This window comes from Motacilla alba, chromosome 1A (assembly GCF_015832195.1).
Source record: "Motacilla alba alba isolate MOTALB_02 chromosome 1A, Motacilla_alba_V1.0_pri, whole genome shotgun sequence".
In the NCBI taxonomy this organism is placed as follows: domain Eukaryota; kingdom Metazoa; phylum Chordata; class Aves; order Passeriformes; family Motacillidae; genus Motacilla; species Motacilla alba.
In genome coordinates, this window is record NC_052031.1 from 5,988,442 (window position 1) to 6,008,800 (window position 20,359).

Here is a 20,359-nt window from a genome sequence, read left to right on the forward strand (position 1 = left end):
ATGCACACTAGCTTTTTTAGAGAATTCTTGGAGTAGTTCAGGATTTTTTCTTTCTTTTTTTTTTTTTTTTCTTTTTGCACAGTTTTGCAGTATAATAATATTGAGATGGAAAGGAAGTAATGCATAATAATAGCTTGACCTCAGAAAAATTCACTAATGTGAAGCTCATCCCCATTCTGGCGCATGACACTGGGATTTACCTCTGGTTTCCACGACTGACCAGTTGAGGTCATCACTTTGCAAAATCCCTCTAGACCTTTTTGTCCAACTTAGAAATCTTACTCACTGAGGGTGGAGGATCAGTTCGCAGGATATCACTTTTATGTTGGGTGCCCAAAAATCGCTGACTTGGAGAACGTTTTGCTGTGCACTTCAGAATGGAAATCTCTGAAGAAAATCAAGAAGCCATCACTGGAGTACTCCAGGGTATTGCAAAGCTCACCAAGATTTAGGTGGGGTGCTTAGCTAAGGACAATAGCCCAGGCACTCTCTTAAACAGCTATTTATCCTCCTGCTGGTGTTAGCTGTTTTCTGTTATCTGGAACAGAAAGTACAGGTGCTTCAGTCAGCCTCATTAGCACCCCGACACGAGCTATTAAAATTGTCTTCGTAATGAAAAACTAGTTCAGGGAGCCTTCCTAGCTGTCTGACTACTCCTACAATAGTGAAATTAGAAAGGCAAATCATAAACAGAGTTGCAGGCATCAGGAAGCAACATCATTAGAGGTGCCCTTGGATGCTATTTACCTGCCTTGATAGCAATGTTTGGTACCCGTGGATCTGAGTTATGTTATGACTAAGGAGCCTGGGCCTCATGGCATGTTTATATCAGATAGAATGTTTGTTCAGCATCCTCCTGCCATTGTGTCCAACCCTGTGAGCTGTGCTGCTTCCTTCAAACACCTCTGCTCTGTGGTCCACTGCTGTTGAAGGGATGCAGTGCTGGCTCATTGTACGTTTGCACTCCTGTGGTGGTGCAGGAAGCTGAGGTAGCCCCAGCCAGATTTCCCCCATGATCACACTGGGCAGATGCACTGTGCTGCAATGGGACAGTATACATGATGAGAGAGAAAACAGAAATTCTGTCTTCTTTGTTGTGCTCAAAAACCCCATAATACTACAAAAAACAGGTGAAACTGGGTGGCCTGATTGAGCCTCCTGCCCTAATAACACTCTGTGGACAATCTTATTCTGCCTAATTTAGAACATTCTTCACAGACCCAGAGAGATCGTTTATTTTTTGCTCATTCTCTGGAAGAAATTATCATCTTCATCAGCTTAGCTGGAAGAGCCACTTTTTTGTCTGCTCTTCCCCTGTGCTGTGCAGAGAAATCCTTTCTTCTCTGGCCAGTGGGGCCACTGGGGCTGCCAGAACTACATGGAGATTCATTTGGGTGCAAGCACCAGTTGGGGTACAGGCATATTCATCTGATTGTTTTGGTAGACATCCAAAACCTTTAGAGAAGCTCAAATGGGCTGTGAATTCCCACCCTGGAAAGACATGGAGGACATGTAGTTGCAGAGCTTATATTTTAGGCTGGCAGTGTGTGAAGCAAGTGGTCAGCACCCTCTAAAGCAGACAGCAAGTATTAAGACACAGGGGAATGAGTTTAAACTGGAAGAGAGTAGGTTTAGATTAGACATTAGGAAGAAATTCTTTACTGTGTGAGTGGGGAGGCACTGGCACAGATTGCCCAGAGAAGCTGTGGATGCCCCATCCCTGGAAGTGTTCAAGGCTAGGTTGAACAAGGCTTGGACAGACCCTGCCCTTGGAAGGAGATTGAAATTAAATGGTCCCTAAGGTCTCTTGCAACCTAAACCTTTCTATTATTCAATGATTCTATGATTTTGTGATTCTATGATTCTACATTTAAAGTGTCAAATACCTTTTAACAGGAAAAGCACTAACAGAGTGGGAAAGCTAATGTTTTTCTCACTTTTGGAATGGTCCATCTTTTCTCCATCAGCTTAGCTGAAATCAGTAATGGCTTTGCTACCAGACACTAGCCTGACTATCTGCAGGAGCAGAGAGAAACAGCCATTGAAAAAGATGCCACCATAACTCCATTTATTAACAAAAGCCTGTATCTATTGCCTTGTGCCAGGGAAGTTAAGAAAGCAAAAACTGCAAAAAAAAATTTAAAAATCACATTGAGCTAAACAGAATCTTAAGCAGTGGTAAACAAAATGTAGCTTCCTTTGTGGTTGATTTTTATCCAGCTGCAGCCAAATATCAAAGCGATATCAAAGGAAAGCTACCCATTAATTAATTCAGACTGACTTCACAAAGCCGGCTGGAGCTTTTGCTGATATCTGATTCTGACAACTTCCTAATCTTCACAAGTTGTCATTAAGAGTGGCATTAAAGCAGTCTGCAGTCAATCCCAGCTCTCACCCCATTGTAACTCAGAGATGGTCTATCTGCCATTGCGGGTGGGGGATATGCAAGCAGGGCTTAAAATAAGGAACTTTGCTTTGCAAATGGAATTTACAATGTATCAGGGAATCACATTAATACACTGCCTCAGTCATTCATCCTAGGAATGCTCACCCATTCCCACTTGCAACCATTACAAGTTGCAGCAAGTGGAAATTTTATCTTCTGAAGGAGAGACACAGGGAAAAAGCAGAGGAAGAAACTAAAAAAGAAGCTTGTGTCTGAAAGGAATAATTAGAAGTCTGTAATGATCTCTAAGAAAGTATGAATAGAGGCTTATTCACTGATTTCAAGATAGAGAACATAGGATTGTGAGTTGAAGAAATTAAGATTGTGGAAAATAAGACACTAATCAGAGGACAAGATTAGTTTTAAACTAAAAACTTTGAGCAATCTGGTGTAGTGGAAGGTGCCCCCACCTGTGGCAGGGAGGATGAGTCTCAAGGTCCCTTCCAACCCAAACCATTATATGGTCCTATGAACTGAAAATCTGGTACCTTCACAACCGAAGCTCCTGATTCCACCATGAAAACACAAGACCCAATGTTCCTTAGTGCTGCCAGGATCACTCAGAGAGATTGCAGCCTCATGCAGAGATGTGAGGGATATGACACCTTTATCTTTCCATTCAGCTGTGAGTGGCTCAAATGATTGAAGGGAGTTTGTTTTCTAGATCATCACTTGAGCAAGTATCCACCAGACAGTAACTAATACTATTTTGTGGCAAATTGCTGACAATACCTTAGAGGAAAATGTGCTGCATTATTATACAGTATATTAATTTCAAATATTGCAGAGAATACAGAGGAGGATAAGTGCTGTTGTGGGAGCACCTCACCCAGCATCCACAGCAGCATCCATGAAGATGGTGCATTTATTTCCTCCAGGGCCAAGTAGTGCCCAAATGCCAGTGAAAAATGGGAATTATTTTGGTTGTAGACAGAACCAAGGATTTACCATCGTAAGAGGTGAAATAAAGCCTAGATCAAGTATCAGGAAAAAATACCCAGTATCTGCTCAATTAGAATAATCTTCTAAAGGATACAAAGTTAAATCCTAGTCCTTACGGGTGTTTGGGGTAGGAAAGTATTAGAAAATATGGGATAGGAAGTAATCCTGTATTGGCATTAAGTCATTCGAGATGAGCTGCTGGATTTTTTTCATCTCTCATTTCTCCTACTGCTAAGAAGTGAAAGAAATTGCTATGCTGGGTAAATATAGAATCCTCCTATTTGTACAAAAATATATGATTAACCAAAAAGAGCTAAGTAAGAGCTAAGAGTCAGTCTAAGTGCTATGCTTACACACTTGTGTCTGGAGGGCTCTGGGGGTTGTTTAGGCAGACGTGTCCCTTGCCTGTTGTGACCCTGGTCATTTTGCAAAGAATGACATGGATTTATCCCAGTTTAATAGTGGCCTGATAGCTGACAGCCCTCATTGTCTGCTACTTGTCTTCCTCCCTGTTGACATGAGAGCCAAAAATAGAGGGTGTGACATGGGGAAAATTTCTTTTCTGCCCCCATTCCTCCTTCCCTGTGCTTTCCTTGCCCTCTGCTATAGCTTCACTGACACTGCAACAGCCCTCAGGCTGCATTAGCCTCTCTCAGAAAAAGTAGCATATGCCAAGAAACCAGGAGTTCAAGACTTCCCAGTAGCTCTAAATGCTAGCTTTGGAGCAGGGAGGATGAATGATGTAAGAGTTTTTAGCTCAGTTGGTTTTATCAGAGGACCTTCCTGGTAGCTCTCTGTGGCCTCCAGCTGTTCCACCTGAAGCCATCCCTGCAAAGAGATTTCCTTGACCTTTAGGTGAGTTGCACATAAAGATCTTACTCACAGGGCATTGACAGAGAAAATTTCTAATTTAGTACAGTAGCAGTAAAGAATAAGTAAAAGAAGACAAGTTTTCACATACTGATGCTTACAGACACTAAATGAAGCATTGTTGCTTTTTTTTCAAAAGAATCAAGGGGCCCAGTCTCTGGACACAGGCATTAAGGTTCATGCTTGGGATCAGATGCTGGTTTGGAGCTTTGCAGATGGGTGGAGGCAGGTTGATTTTGGCTTTACTCTTCCTAGCACTGTCCCTTTTACTAATGAAATCTTAATCACAGCTTGGTCCAAACACCACAGCCAGCTGGAACTGGACTCATTCTTCAAAAATATATGTTTCTGCTAATGTTGTCCATTTATTTTTTTATTTGTTTCACGTTCCAAAACACCTATTGACAGAAATATTCAAACACACTAGAATTCCTGAAGATTAGCATTATAAATATATAGTGCTTGTTTAGTTTGAATACAAACCACTTTCCTTATCCCAAAGAAAGCACTGGCAAAGTACATTAGCTACAGAGATGCTAAAAAATTAAAGAGAATGAGTTCATATAAAGGGTGGTTAAAAATAACATGGTTGTTCAATGTGACTCTTACTGGTGTTTCTAACTGTATGTATACCCAACCAGACATTCATATTTTTGTGTGGACAGTGTGTGTTTGTGTGTGCTTGTGGCTGGAGACTTGTGGCAGTATCATTGTGTTTTCATAGATGGATGGAATATCGAGCTATCTTTTTCATTCTCTCTCCACAGCCAGATTATTTTGCCAGGGCAGACTATTGGCATAACACTGAGAGTTTGGATGCTGATACTGGATAGTCGTGGAAAATTCCTGTAACTTCAGCTCATGGAGAGCTTAAATAGAATTTATGAGCCATATCCTCATTTGGCCTAAAATATTATGGCTCTGCTGGTTCAACAATAAAACTGTACTACATACCCCAGCTGATCTCAGTCAGGAGAGTAGGATTTTTGACATCTTAATTCAAAACCTCTTTTCTACCTGAATGCTTTGGCTATTCCCTGCAATATTTAGAGGCATGCATGTTGACAAGTAGTTTGGGGCTCACATCTGACCTTTCAAGAAATCTGGATTGGTCTGTGTTTGGTAACAGGGAGTAATTTGACTGTCTGCCTTCAGGGGAGGAGGGAATTGTAAATCGAGACATGTATTCTGGACTCAGAACTTCTCTGTACCTTTGCTAAGTGAAAACGGCAGCGGCCCCACATCATCAGGGCCAACTTTTTCTATATATTGTACTCTTTGCTCTAATTTAAAAGGTAAAATTTCAATAGATTTTATAATTTTGATGCTTTTGGAGCTTATTTTAGACTTACCTCAATCACACTTTTTAGCTATAAGATGTTCTTGCTGGTACATTGTAATGCAAATAGGAGAGCTTTCCAACAGAACTTTAAAAAAGCTTTACATTAAAAAAAATCCCATAGCCTAGAATTTGAGTTTTGTACAAAATAATAGACTCTAGTTTCTGTCAGAAGAGGAGCCCAAGAGCGTTGTTGAATCAAGGTGACCTTCCATGCTGCAGAAAGAGTCAGGCAGAAGATCCACTTAGCAAATGAACAGAAAAATCTGTGATGTGAAACTGGGGGAGTGGCTGAGGCTGGTTTCACTCCTATTGAGTGAAAGTAAAAAAATTAAGAAGATAAGTGTAGATGAGATAACACTGTGAAAGAAACAGAGGATCCCCTAACTATGCTTTCTTGCCTTTCTGAAATGTTGCTGTCGCAAGTCATTCCTTTTAAAGGGTTATCTCCTGAATTCCAGCTTGGCAAAGGTAGAGGATATTGATGAGCATAATCACATGGTGTTTTCCCAGAGCATAGTTCACAGAGGACAACAAGCAAGCACAGAACAGCGTAAGTCTTTGAATAAAACTCCTGCAAAACAAGCATTTTATATCCTGGTCACTTTGGCCTCTCTCAGAACCGAGCTTGTGTTTTGCATTAAAAAGCTGTTGCATTATTTTAAAAACCTATGATTTAAACTAAATTTCTTCACAGTCCTTGGTAGCCTGAAAGAAAAGTTATCTTATTTTAGGTAGGGACTGGGTTTTAGGGAAGAAGAACAGGGTAGAGGATTGCTTTTAGGGAAGAAGAACAGGGTAGAGGATTGCTTTGTTTTCTTAACAAATTTCTAAAACTTATTCTAGAAGTTGATGTGGAATCAGAGGGATTTATGGCTAAAGGGAGGGGTTTCCTGTGGACCAGGCTTGAGCATTAGCACCCTAAAATGGTGACCGCAGACTGAGCTACTTGAATATTTTCATTTGGCAGCAGGAAAGGTCTTTTTTTAAAATGGAGAATTCTTCTCTAGCTTTCACAGATTCTGAGAAGGGCATAATTCCCTGAATATGCTCTCAAGAGTCTGTGCTAAGTGGGGAATTTGGGAGAAAAGTAAAATCTGCCTTTGCATACCACTCAAGAAAAAACAAGTCTCTGCATTGCTGCCTTCCCCTTTTAAGATGGTTGAGGGACCTCTGTCATTCCCATGGGAAGACTTTACGTAGAAGATGACTTAATAGGTAGCATGTTTTGGCTTTGCTCTGGCTCTGTTTTCCAAATACTAATATGGGAGGAGGGGGTGTTCTTAGATTTGAAGGGAAAGTTCTCCCTTTAAAGTCTCAATCTCCTGTTGACTTCTGGAAACAAACGCCCAACTGGGGAGATGGAAGAAAGTACATCTTCAGAACACTTGAGTCATGTCCAGTGGGACACTGACTGGAAGGCTTGTGTCATGCTGGGAATTGAGTCCTGCCATCTTAGGTCATTCTGGCCAAATCCACCCAATGCACAACGAGGCTGCATTAGTTATTAGCTGACATCCCAAAGCCACGACAGCTTGGACGGCATTTGGTTCCTCCAGCAGCCCTGGATCACTGCTTCAGGTTCTTATGTCACCTCTCAAATAGGGTAGCCAGGGAGTAATACTATAAAAAATAACCCTGCTTGTATGGAGTACACCTGCTAAATAATGTCTTACCTACATCTGATTATGAAATTACAAGATTTTGGCTTGATAGAGTTGGCTTCAATCGTGGAATAACTCCAGGTGCATCACATGGAGCCTTTCTGCCTTTTTACCACCTTCTTCCTTTCTGCTGCAGAGAGATAGCAGCAGCGAGTACCTCGCAGGGGTGTTGGGGGAGGAATCAATTAGAGCATGAGGAGCCTGGGCTCTGGTGCAGTGCGGACAGCTCGGCTCCCTCCCCCTGGATCCTCATTCCAGGCCATGCCAAGCTTCCCTGCGTGGCGCTGGGCAAGCCGCCGCCTCGCCGCGCTCCATTTTCCACTTACAAACCTGGGCAGCGGTTTTTGCCCCTTGCAATCACCTTGAATGGGAGGTAAAACCCAGTCAATTAAAGTCACAGGGAGACTTCCGTTATCTCCCCACCCCACCCCATTGACACGCAAACTTCAGTTGGCAAAATGTCAACAGAAGTTATTGCTGCTGCCGATGAGATGGATAACTCTTGCTGTTAAAATAATATCTGATGTTTTGCTCAGATGTCTAATGGGTTTGCTTTTTAAGCATGGATGATGCAAAATATCCCCAAGGCATTATTCCCAACAAGTTATAGAATCCCACTTAATGTCTATTTTTAGGATTGAATAGGTTCTGTAAAGGCTCATTTGTTTGAAGAAAAGATAGTTAATAACTTTGCTTTCCATGTGATTTTGACGAGACAATTTCTGGCCATACCTCCCCTTCTTTATCTCCACTTCATTTGGCTTGCCTGTGCCCTGGAGTTGTTGCCATTAGTGTGGGAGGTAAGAAATTAAGGAATTAAATAAATGGAGGAGAGTTGCTAAAAGAGCAACAGTAGCTATTTATCCACTAGGAAGTGGCCACTTCTATGATATCCAACTTTTTAATTTCTGTATGAGGGTACAACATTTAAAAGAGACTGAGTGTTACAGCCTAATTAGTAAATGTATGGGAGGAACAGCTGAATGTGGAAAGGATCACTAGATGAAGAATTATTGATTATAATAATAATAATATTGATATTTTGTTATTATTTTAAAGCACAGCATTGTTTTTAGTCTCCCTAACTAATGTTTAATTTAACTTGAATTTAAACCACAGAGTGTAGTGGATTGCAAATAACTGAGTTGGAAAGCTTCCAAAAGCCATTGAATTTCAGTGGTTTTAGTGTTCTCCGGTAAAACAACTTTTTTTAAGCAAGCTATATGCTTGTTTCTGTGCTCTAAATAGAAAATAATGATGTTATGCATTACTGCATGAACTATATTTGGCACCCACCAGCAATATTCATTTTCTCTTGCTTCTCTCTCTTCCTCCTTCCTTCCCTCCCTCTCCCTCTCTCTCTCTCCAAAAAAGCATGTATATATGTCTGACAGTAATCTAGGAGGCCAAGAAACCGATCACATTCTTATATTACTAAAATTGTATGAATTCCTAACACAGCTTAAATCCCTTAAATTGGGATTTATGAAAGGATGACAGCAAACAATCTTCTCGCTGTGCCATCTCTCAGGCAGTTACAGCAACTGCTTTACATTTATTTGTGAGAATCTAAGTGATAAATGCACATTTTTTTCCTCCTTTTATCCATGAATAAGCAAAGGTGAATGACTTCAACCAATACTGGGAATCCAAAGCTGTGCCAAAGCCAGCATGGTGCCGGTTAGCACTTCCCTGCCCCTGGTGTGTGGTACATTTTGGGGGAATAACATGGGCTATACATTGTTCCCACTGGACAGTATGGACAAGGATATCCTGTTTCAAGTGGAAGGAGGAGTATAACTATGCAAATGCAAGCTGTGCCACACCACTTATTTTAAGATCCAGAGAGCAGTCCTATGCCTCTTTTATTCACTAGTATTTATTTGGCCTTAGAGATTATCCCCAGTTCCCAGAGAAGTTCCTGAAGCACTAGCCAGATATTGACTGCGTAATTCAAGTTAGTTTGACCCTAGAGGAGTCATTCTAAACAGTTCTTTTCAATAGGAAAATACACCTCCTTCACTTCTGGGAAACTCATATTACTTGTGAGTCACAAGGGTTTAAAAAAGCAAACCCAGCTGGCAAAGAAATGATGTGAGAAATGAGCGTTCAAGAGCTCCTCTGAAAGATCCTATGGAAAAACTGGGGAGCTAAAAGGTAAAATGAGGGGTGGGGCAGGGGGTATAGAGGTATCTGCACATAATAGTCCAGAAAAACAATGGTCTCTAAAGACATTGAAGATCATTTGATTCTCTGGTACTTATGGAGTATTTTCTCTTCTTCCCCCAATCTTCTGGTAGGTCAATACATTCCCTCCAGACTTCCAGACTCAGTGGAGGTTCTCAGAAACCTGGTTGGTCTTGTTTTTCCCTTGGACTAGTGGTCTAATTAAACTGCACTCACTAATTGGATCAGAAGCTTGGAGAAAGCTTTGAATTAATTTCCAGACCAGAGTTAGGCAAAGAATATAATTTTTTCCCACTGGTTTCCATGCTGGTACCTCTTAAGGTGCTTTTCTTCTGAGCCCTTAGCCTGTCTTTGCTGCTCCTTTTAATATTTCCTTCCTCTTTGGTTTTCCTATTGATTCTCAAAGTCTCAGAATTTATAATCCTTCACGCAAAAAGAAAATTAGGGTTTAATTAAGGTCTAATATCTCTTCTTCTCTCTCCCACATTCTCTCTTGACATTTTACAGTTCTGAGATGTAGAAAATATGAAAGAAGTCTCCTTTGGCTTCAACAGTGATTAATGCTAGCAAGAAGCAAGTCCCAAAGTGCTAGAAATGACAAGATACCCGCAAGCTGTCATCATTTAATCCTATTGCTTTTTGTTTGGTTTGATTGTTACCCAAGTAACCCAAGTCCTTCAAATTTACCCTTTGTTTGGGAGGAGGTTTAGCTCCATTTTGTATGGTGTTTCTCTGTGATGTGGTCTGTGAGGGTGACAGGTAAGGGACAAACTGACTTGGGTCATGGCTAGAAACTTCTAGCCAGGGCAGATGACAGGGAAGGGAGGAAGGAGACAGGTCTAACAGGGCTAACAGCTCTAGAAGTCTGCTGGTGGCTTTAAAGGATTGAAGAAAGATGAATACAGGAGTGGTAAGGAGTGAGGAGTCATAGATAGCATTCTCCACACACAATCCCTCAACTCTGATGGTGAAAAGTCACATTCTGCTTAACTTCAGAGGACTTTCAGGAGGTGGTCTTTGACTGCCATACTGAGCTGGGTGAAGGTATGGGCAGGTCTGATGTGCATTCAGAGTCCTTTCTTGCCAAGAGGTTTTCCTTCCTCAAGGCATGAGAAATTACAGGAGCAAGGCATGTGCATCCACAGTGGCAGGAATGGACAACAAAACCTGCTAACAGATGTAGTAATCATGTATGAAGGTGCTTTTGCAATGGACCATTAAAAAAAAAATTCAGTCTAGGTGGCCAGAATTTCAGAGATGCTGAGGGTATCCAAATTTCACAGACTCAACACAGCTGCAGCAAAATGAGCCCATCAGCTCCTTCATCTTCACTGAAAGGCATCTCCTGCTTTTAATCACCAAAGTCCTCTGTAAGACTAACATACTGATGTGTAACATCTTAAAGCAGCCAATACAGACCATTTCCAGTGCCAACTGCCTCCTCCTCCAAACCTTGCTTCACTCGCAGAAATTGCTGCTTGCAGGAAGTCTTTAGCCTACCCAGAATATCTGAATGCCCATTTCTCTTCAGAAAATTGATGGAAAGCAGGTGTCCAAAAGCCTTTCCAGCAAATATATCGACAACTCTGAAATGTGATTTAAGCAGTTGCTGTTGATGCAGTGGTGACTTGGAGAGTGCCAACCCCATGCTCGTCCATGCCTGGAGACAGTTCTTACCCATTCACCCCTGACACCTCAGGCTTAAGATTACACCTGATTTGAGGCATCCCCTGACTAAACAAAACAAACCAGGAGCTGATCGCCTTGTGCAACGTGCAATGACACAATGGTAATCACAGCTAATGACTCTGCTAAATGCTAGACTGCACACACCTCCTTGTTTGGTGTTTGTTTTGTATACAGAAGGTAACATCGACTGAATAACGAGGATGCCAAGTTACAGATGGGGTTGTGGAATCGTATTTGACAGCCGATTAGAGTAATCTGACAGAAATGATGACTTAATCACCACGACAGACTCCAAATTCCCAGATAGAATTCCACCCAGGTTAATCTAATTTCCTTGCAATATTTTTGCCAGAAATAGACTCTTAGCCGGCTTGTTTTCTCCCATGCAGATGTCACATGGCTTTGACAAGAATGTAAATAGGTACTGCTATTTTTGTTGAAAAGATGACTTTGAGGCTCTAAAGCTGGAGAGGTGGCGTGCCTTTGAGATGCATTGGGTTGCTTTGCTCTGTTTTTTTTTCTCTAATGATGTTATGTTTACATACAGCAAGATGTACACAGGAAAAAGAGGGGGCAAAAAAGATGTAACTGTTCAACTGTAATTCTAGGCCTTGGCGTGGTCCTGCTGCTGCCCTGGACATAGCCAGCAGCCAGATTCTCATTAATTTCAGGGGGATTTTCAGGGTTGCATGTTTGAAACTGTTTCTTTGCCTTTTTTGATTCCCGTGGACTGCCTCAGCACCCCTGCTTGGGATGTGCCCAAGAAGAGGCAGTGATGATCCTGGCCCCGGGGTTTGGGTGGCCTCTGTGACAGCACAAGCAGCAGTGAAGCCCCCACTTTGCTGCCAGCACTGCCACAAGGCAGTGGCAACCTTGGGCAACAGGCATTTGCCTGCTGTCAGCTGTTAAACAGTGGCACGGTGTGTTTTGGGATGGACACAGAGCACCTGTATGAAGGGCAGGTCATGCCCTGCTTGCTGCACAAGTGAGTTCAGTAGAACTCTCTGCAATATTGATGAGGAGAGGTTGCTCCTCACAGCCCATACTCCAGCCTGGGTTTGATATCCCTATGCGCAGAGCTTGCCAGGGGAAGCTGCTCGTGCTCAGAGAGAACTTGCCTGAGAGCTGTGTTGTTCTCTTTTACTGTGTGTGCTGAGCACAGGATAATGTTCAAAGTAATAAATTACTTGCTAAGGTTATTTTTCTTGTTCTTGCCTCTTTATTAATTGTAAGTGTGCATTCATAAATACTGTATTTTCATAAAGAAAGCTTTCTCCAAGAAAAGGTTTCCTGTTGTTCTGTGTGACAACATGACATACTGAGAAATCACTTACCTTGAGATCCGTAAGTGATGTATAGTTACAATAACAGCTTCCTGATAAGACGGGAAATCCTTCATTTCAGTAGATGACATGATTCTAGTGAGTGGCATCTAATTTGAAACAGTTTTATATCATCTGTAATCTTTTGGAGGGCCTGGGAAAGCACAGCTATTTTATTATTTTATAGCCTGCAGTTATACAAGGGAGATACAAAATGTACAGATTATTTTGTCTTCTGCTCATTGTAGAGTGAAAGGATAGTACCTATTTAACTTTTGTCTCTGCCCCTTTAATTTTCTTATTCACTACACACTTCCTTGAGAGTCATTCTTTTCTTTTCTTTTCTTTTTTACACCTACCTTTAAATATTTTATGGGTAGGGAGCTGATAATATGTATTGTCACGGCAGTTGTCTCTAGAGGTCAGCAATGAGTTTAATAATGAGATGCGAACCAGTGACTCTGTAAAACCCATTTCAGGTTATAAATGGCATGTTTTATTGAATCTAGTGTTAAAGGTTGTTAACGTATCAATTGGTGATGGTCAGGGTTAAACAAGCTTCAACATGAGCCCTCTCATGTTAGGAAACTGTCAGTAAGGTATTTTTCCACTTTCCTCTTCGCTGAAGCCAGGTTTGTGTATTACATCCATTTTTTCCTGGGGTGTTCTGCAGTTTAAACTCTCCAGGCCTGAGCTGGATCTTTTATTAGTTTTGCACCGATACAATTTTAAGCACAATGGCATCGCTCCCAAATTCAGCCTGATGGTGTGAAGAGGACCATGAGTTTTTAGCAGGAACTTTTGAAATTGAGTCAAAACCTATTTGAAGCATCATGTTAAATCTTGCCTCTTGGTTTGTTAATATACCAGATTACTGAGTTAATGAACTTAGGGTAGTGATGTGTGACTGAAGAGGATGACTTTGGATATGCACTAAATGTGCTTGTCAGGTAACACTGATCTTTGTGTTGTGACCATAGGCTGCAAAAATAACTTCTTCATGTGAATTTGGTCTAAAGTTGGCTTCTCTGGTTTGAGCAGTTTGAAAAGTGAGAAGTTTTTAATGTTGTTAGAGTAGCCTTTATTCAAAATATCTCCTCTTAGGGGCACATAAATGCATCTGTAAAGAGCAATTGATTGATTCTCTGTCTACAAAAGGCCTGAAATTGGGCTGGGTTTTTCTCTCATATCCTGCATATTCCTGAATTTTCAATACTTGCCTTTCTTTCCTCTGTTTTCTCATCACTCCATTGCTCCTCAGAGACCTCAGTAACCTGCAACAGCCCTGTGGAGCAAGTTACACCTTTTTGCTTCTTTCTGTTTCTGCTTGCTGAGTGGACATGCTGCCTCACATTCCCACATTTTTTAAGTCTCCTGCAGTGCCCAGTGTATTTTTGATGTCAGGGAAAACCTTAACCACTAAAGAATACAGAGAACAATAGAAGTTCCCTTTTTTCTATAAAACTGATCTAATAAGAGTGGTAGCAGGCAAGTGCTGGGCTAATAAAGTCCATTTAGGAAACAAATGATTTAAAGAGAGCAGAGTTGTTAAAACTGAAGAAAATTTATGCATCCTGACAACTACATCTACCTTGTGGCTTTGCCTTTCCCTAGGACACGCTGGGGAGTTGTGCAAAACAGCACAGGGAATACATTGATTTGCAAGGCCAGGGAGCTTTCTGGACTTTGAATAAATCTAACAGAAACATTCACAGCAATATTTTATATTTTCTGAAGAATCCAGCAACTTTTTCCCTGGTGCTTAAAGTTACTTCACCAAAAGCAATGCAGATGTGGGTTTCTGTGCAGCTTTGAAAGCATATTTGATATGAGGACATGGATGTTCTCTCCTGCTCAGCTGTTTTTGTTTCCCAGAGTTTGTCATAACAATCTTTTATTAGGAAAATGGAATTGCCTCTGACATTTTCAGGCAATGCACAACTGTGCTGCACTGAAAAATGATACAAAAGTAGAAAAAGCATACATTTTTTCACCTGTTCACGTGAATTGGTAAGGAATTGCCGAGGAGAGAAAAGGCAGTGGCCCTGCTGCTGCCGAAGGTTTGTGCAGTCAAATCCCAGTAACAATGCAGAGTCCAAGAAAGAAAATAAAAATGGGGAGCTTTTTTTGCAAGCTTAAACATCTCCCACATTGAATCTCAATGTGAGGTCAGTTCTGGAGGCCTTTGAGAAGCTGTAATAAAATTTCCCTGAACACACCACAGTGGCCACAGGGCTGGCTGTCACCAATGTCCTGTGGAAAACTCTGATCATGAGGGAGCTCAACTGCTGTGGTGTTATTATTCCTGAAAGAACAAAAACCACCATTTATAGAACTTTTATTGGAGCTATCAGCAATTCAGTGTGGGAGCAGTATCATTTAGTAGAGAAAGCTGAGGACACACCAGCCCGAGTGTGCCAAGGTGGGATGTTCAGCACGGAACGCTGCAGACGGGAGCTGGTTTACTTTGCAGTAAGAGGGACATGAATGGAGGAAGAGGATGAAAAGGAAAAAGGATTTGGAATTTTTATGGAAGCCAGAATTGTTATGTGTTGTGGTGGAAGCTTTATGAATGAATGTGTAATGGATTCTAAAACAAAAATATGAGATACTAAACAATTATAGGAAGCTATTTTAGGAATCAAGATCTCTCCTTCTTCAGTCCTAAAAGAATGAGCACTTTTTTTTTAATTACAAGCAAAGTTCATTCGTCAAACTCAACTCCTCTGAGTACATTTGAAATGCTTGCTAGTACTTAAATTACTTGAAAATTACATCTTGGTTTTGGCAGTGGTTGAGCTCAAGGAAAAAAAAAGTTGGTAAAACAGAAACCAAGCATGCCATAAACTAATGAGAGCTGTAACTTTAGAGGTCTTCTGGAACTAGATACAGCAAATTAAAGATTTATATGAGTCCTGTGGGCCCAATGATCTTTTTTTTTTAAACTTCCTCATTATAAAATACTCCTTTACCATTTTATTTTTTCTTATAAGCCTATAATACAGTGTTATTCTGAATTTATATAATTTCAACATGTTTAATATTAAATTGTGTCTCTTTTTAGCCCTTCATTAAAAAATCACTCTTGATTTTTTATGACTATCCAACCTGCCTTACTCTCTTTCATTTTTGTCTTTAGATGCATCATCCTATTCAGATGAAACCTGCAGATAGTGAAAAGTCAAATGGTATGTGTTCAATTTATTTTTACTTAATTGTGTCTTTCTCTAAACTAAAGTAAGCTCAACATTGTGACAGTTTTTGCTTTGCTCCTTTTGTGGTGAAAATAATAGGCAGTTTCCCTACACCTGACATGCTGGGAAGGTGTTGAGCTGCTCTGAACTCCCTTTTATCTTCTGCTTTAAAGAAGGAAGGAAATGTCCTCAAAAAAGGGTCTTCCTTGTACCTGCTGTATGTCATGACCTACCTCACTGCATACATTCTTCCCTTGGGTTCTCCTAACAGTGAGATATTGTGGGAGCACCTGAGATTGATAAGATGGAGATAATATGTTGATGCTGAAAATTTAAAATAAAAGAAACAAAAAGGCATACCTATGTTAACAAATTATGTAAGTGCATGATCAGCCTTAAACATTTGCCGAAAGTACCTTTTTACAGAATGATGCCATTCTGAATCTGAGCCAAATTTAGGTTTTAATCATATGCTTCATTATGAGCTGGGAAGCCCACTTTGGAGCTCTCTGTATACTTATTCCTCAAAACAATTGAAAAATGAATGCCATAAAGACAGTAATATCCATTTGGAATACTAGGGTACTGCCTGAGTGGATGTATATGACATGCAAAATAGATGGCAAGGTAAATCTATTAAACATGCCAGGTTTATATATTCAGGGAAATAAGATAATCGAATGGTAGTGCAACTTGGCAGCGTGTGATTCTTTAAAAATATATACGTGTATATTTTGCCCCTTGATTTGTTCCTGTAATTTTCTAAAATATATGTTAAAGATATCATCTGCCTTCTTAGATTGCAAGAGCTTCATTTTCCCTTAAGGCCCACATAATCAGAGCTGGTTCCTCCAACAGGCATCTTTGCACCTCATTAATTAGTAATCAGGGCAGAAGCCGTGCACTTAGAGATCTACATACCTGCAAATGTAAATTATGATTGGGCTCTAAATCTCTCCGCAAGGCTTTTTTAAGGCTTCTTTTTTTGCTAATTGTAGTGCATCCCTTTTTCAGGCTTCTCCAAGGATTATGAAGTTTGGAAGGAAATTAAAACTTCACATTATGCTAGGTTTCCCATTATGACAACTTTCCAAACAAAAGTGGCCATGAGCACAGGAAATATGAGCTGTCACCCATTTGTACAGGAGGGGATGTTCTTTCTCTCAGGCTGGTATCATTTAATATTCTGAGTTGGAAAGGATAGATATACATCCATGAGGATTCTCAAAGTCCAATTCCTGGCCCTGCACAGCACAATCCCAAAAATCCCACCATGTGCTTTAAGAGCATTGTCAAAATGCTCTTTCACCTCTGTCAGTCTGGTGCTGTGACCACTGCTCTGGGGAGGCTGTTCCAGTGCCCAGCCACCCTTTGGATGAAGAACATTTTCCCAAAGATTTTTAGCAGTGATTTCTTGCTGTCTTTGAGTGCTCAGAATAGAGGCCAAGGCACCTGGATGAGCAGAAGGACTGAACTTTTCAGGCCCCACTGTTGTCAAGGAGAACATTGCTGTTGGAATCCAGATTCCAGTCCCTAGTATTTACTGCTAGCAGTGGGCAAAATTATCCCTTAGCCACAGGAACGCTGGCCTGAACCCTCTGAACTAAGTATGGCCTCCATGGGTTCTTCTTTCAAAGACAAATTTCACCTCAATTTCCTTGGCAAATTAGAAAAATAAGAGGCAATGGGCCAAAATTGACTCCCAGTGAGTTACTTGTTCATTGCCTGAAGTGTTTCTTTCTAAAGGAGATTGAACATATTGGAAAAACACTGTGGGGAATTGTGAAAATTCTGTCCTTCTCTGCAAGTAGTGCCTGCTTGGAAAGCAGGGTAGCTTGGCTCCTGGCTGCTGCTGTTACTCTAGGGTTATCTGCATGAAACTCCTGTCTGCGCTGTGGGAATACTCTCTTATTTTCTGGCATCTATTCCAAGCATAAAAAATCACAAGGGACTGAGTTTTTCACCTTTCTTTTTCTTGCCTTTCTTTGCATTTTTGGGGAAAAAACAAATTGTCAGTTCAGGGGTTCCAACTGTCAAATTAAACGCCTTTTTAAATTTAGGTTCCTGAAGGGTGTGGGAACTTTTGATAGGCATGTTCAAGGGATGCTGAACTATTTTTTTTTTAATCAACTGGGGAAACAGAAGGCAAACTAATACCACGATGATGGTAATAATGGTACAGCTCCTCAGCAAGGCAGGGTGTAGGCATGGGGTTCATGGAGTGGGTGACAGTTTGCCAGCAGCTTGGAGATCAAGAAAGAGAAAAAACAACAGCGTGGGGGATGTGGAGGTTTGTTTGGCACATGTTTCCCATATGCTCCAGGCTATCCATCTGAGGAGGTATATTATCCATGCCAACAGCAAACTGTAAACTGTACCTCTTCAACCAGATTGGTAAGTTCAAAGGGGAAAAGAAAAAAGACATCCAAGGCATCTTGGTTTTCATGATCTGTGGTGGTTGAGCTTTTGAGGAATACTCGAGTCTCTTTGATTTCTGAGTCATGGGAGGATCCCAGTGGATTTTATGGGTAAAGTGATGTTTCTCAGTTTGCAAAGAGGTTAAAGAAATTTTCTTGGTCAAAAATTTCTTGTGGAAAAATATGTAGGACAAGTTGAACACTCCACAATTCTTCTGAGCTTGTACATGTTTGTGAAAGATTGACAGACCTGTTCAAGTTCCATAGGGAGGAAGGAGAGGTCCTCTCATTCAATTTAGAAAGGTTTTCAAAAAACAGTATTTGCTGTGTGATTAAATGCCCCCCCTATATACTGAGTCTCTTGTGAAAAGGCTTTGAATGAGCATCCAAGCCAGAGACTCCCAGGATGAAATGCTCCTCCTTTTCCGCCACTGTTCCGGCCCTTAGATGTCTGTGTCACCTGAGGAATCTGTCCCTTGACACCAGAGGCCCAGCTCACCTCATGGAAACTGGGAGATGGGTATGGAAGGGACACCTCCAGCACATCTGGACCCAGCTGCTCAGAGCCCCATCCAGCCTGGCCGTGAACACCTCCCAGGCTGGGGCATCCACAGCTCTCTGGGCAACCTGTTCCCATGGTTCATTCCCTGCCTACAATTTGTCTGAGTCTGTTGATGCAGATAAAGCAAATCTTGATCTCTTCCACCAAGCTTTTAGCACCTGGAGTTGATGGGGCAAGACTTGCCCTCAGATTTAATTAATTTGTCTACCCAGGGGGGATTCTGAAAAGCTTCTTACTGTTGAAAACCATAACATCTCTTGAAGATTTGCAGATGATGAATTTTGTAGTGTGTCCTGGTCCGATCACCTTTGTGCAGGTTGTTTTAACCTGTCTAGAAAGTTTTGGTTAAGGATTTTCTGCCAAAAAAGCATGTTTTCAACTCTGAAGGCTCGACCATTATTGGATTCATCACTCACAGTATTTATCCTTTTAAGGACATTTTCCCTTTTTCAAACAAAGGGGGTTCCTCCAGTCTAATGCTGAAAAATTTACAAACACCTGCTTGACTCTAAGTTGTCTGTGGCCATTAACATCCTACAAATTGCAAATGCTTAAATGTCTTGGATCTGGATTTGAACACAGTCAATACCTTCAGGCACATATCCTGCAGACAGTATGCTCTTAAATGGATCAAAGCATCACTGCTTCAAGGAAAATGACAAAATTCTCTATTTAAAAAAATAAAGTAGGGAGGAGGATATATGGGTAATCTTATGATTTATTTTTATTGATTTCATTAGTGGAAAATTTTTAAAAATAATTTTTAAATTCTAAGTGTCACAACTTTGCTGAATTGGAGGTAGTAATTAGATGCCATATGTTAGCACTAACACATAGAAAAGTTGATAATTAATGCAGGCAGCTCCGGATTCAGGTGTGACTTTGACAGATTGTATGCAAGGGGTTTTCACAGGCTTACAGCTAGGGATAAGAAGTCTGATTTCACCTTTTCCCTTCTATATGGGAATAAAAAACCAAAACCAAACCAAAAAACCCCAAAACTCCCACACCATTTATACATAAGCAACTATTTATCTAGTTGCTCAAAAGGCATTTTCTGGGGAGAAAATGCACTCTTTATCTGACTGGACTCCTCAAAAATGTACAATAAAGGGTTATAATTTTGATATTTCAAAATTTTGGGTGTTTAGAAGAGTGAAAATAAAAGTTATGTTGAATCTTCAGGGAGATTTCCCACAATTATTACAGGATTTAATTCTTCGGTAGCATTCAGAAAATAATCTCTACTCCTTTATCCTCCTGGGTTAGCACAAGCAATCTAATACAGCCTGCAAGAAATGCTCATTACTGAAGCAAATTGAGTAAAGCTAAAAAATTAGACCCTTCAGGATGTTATTCTGCAAGCTGGATGTGGTGCTGTCAGAAGACAGGAGGCTCAGTTTGAAAAGTTCCCCTCCCGGCAGAGACAGATTTCATCTCAGATAACCTTTGATGGCTAAGGCAGAGTTCTGGGTTCAAACACAATGCCCAGGCACGTGTGCTAGTGATGGCAGTGCTAGCTTTGATGGGGTTAAAAGAGCAACTCTACTCATTTTAAAACAGGTGTCTGTACCTCTTCATGCAGTGCTCCCGCATTCTGGCAAACCCCAGCCCAAATCCAGCAGGCTTAGCACTGGATGTGTCACTCGAACTGCCCTGGCAGCACAGCCAACCTGCATTTGTAATGTGTTGGGATGAATTAAAGGTGAACCCCATAATGTGTTAAT

The 20,359-nt window shown here is 40.9% G+C and overlaps 1 protein-coding gene across 13 annotated transcripts in view; it reads left to right on the top strand.

The window, feature by feature from the left end:
• The window catches only part of CELF2 (CUGBP Elav-like family member 2), a 543,235-nt gene that overhangs the window by 452,360 nt on the left and 70,516 nt on the right, over positions 1-20,359 (top strand). For all 13 annotated transcript variants that reach the window (XM_038154615.1, XM_038154614.1, XM_038154616.1 and 10 more), the window contains one exon: positions 15,599-15,647. In XM_038154615.1, coding sequence (XP_038010543.1) covers positions 15,599-15,647 — 49 coding nt within the window. The remainder of the gene's footprint in view (positions 1-15,598; positions 15,648-20,359) is intronic.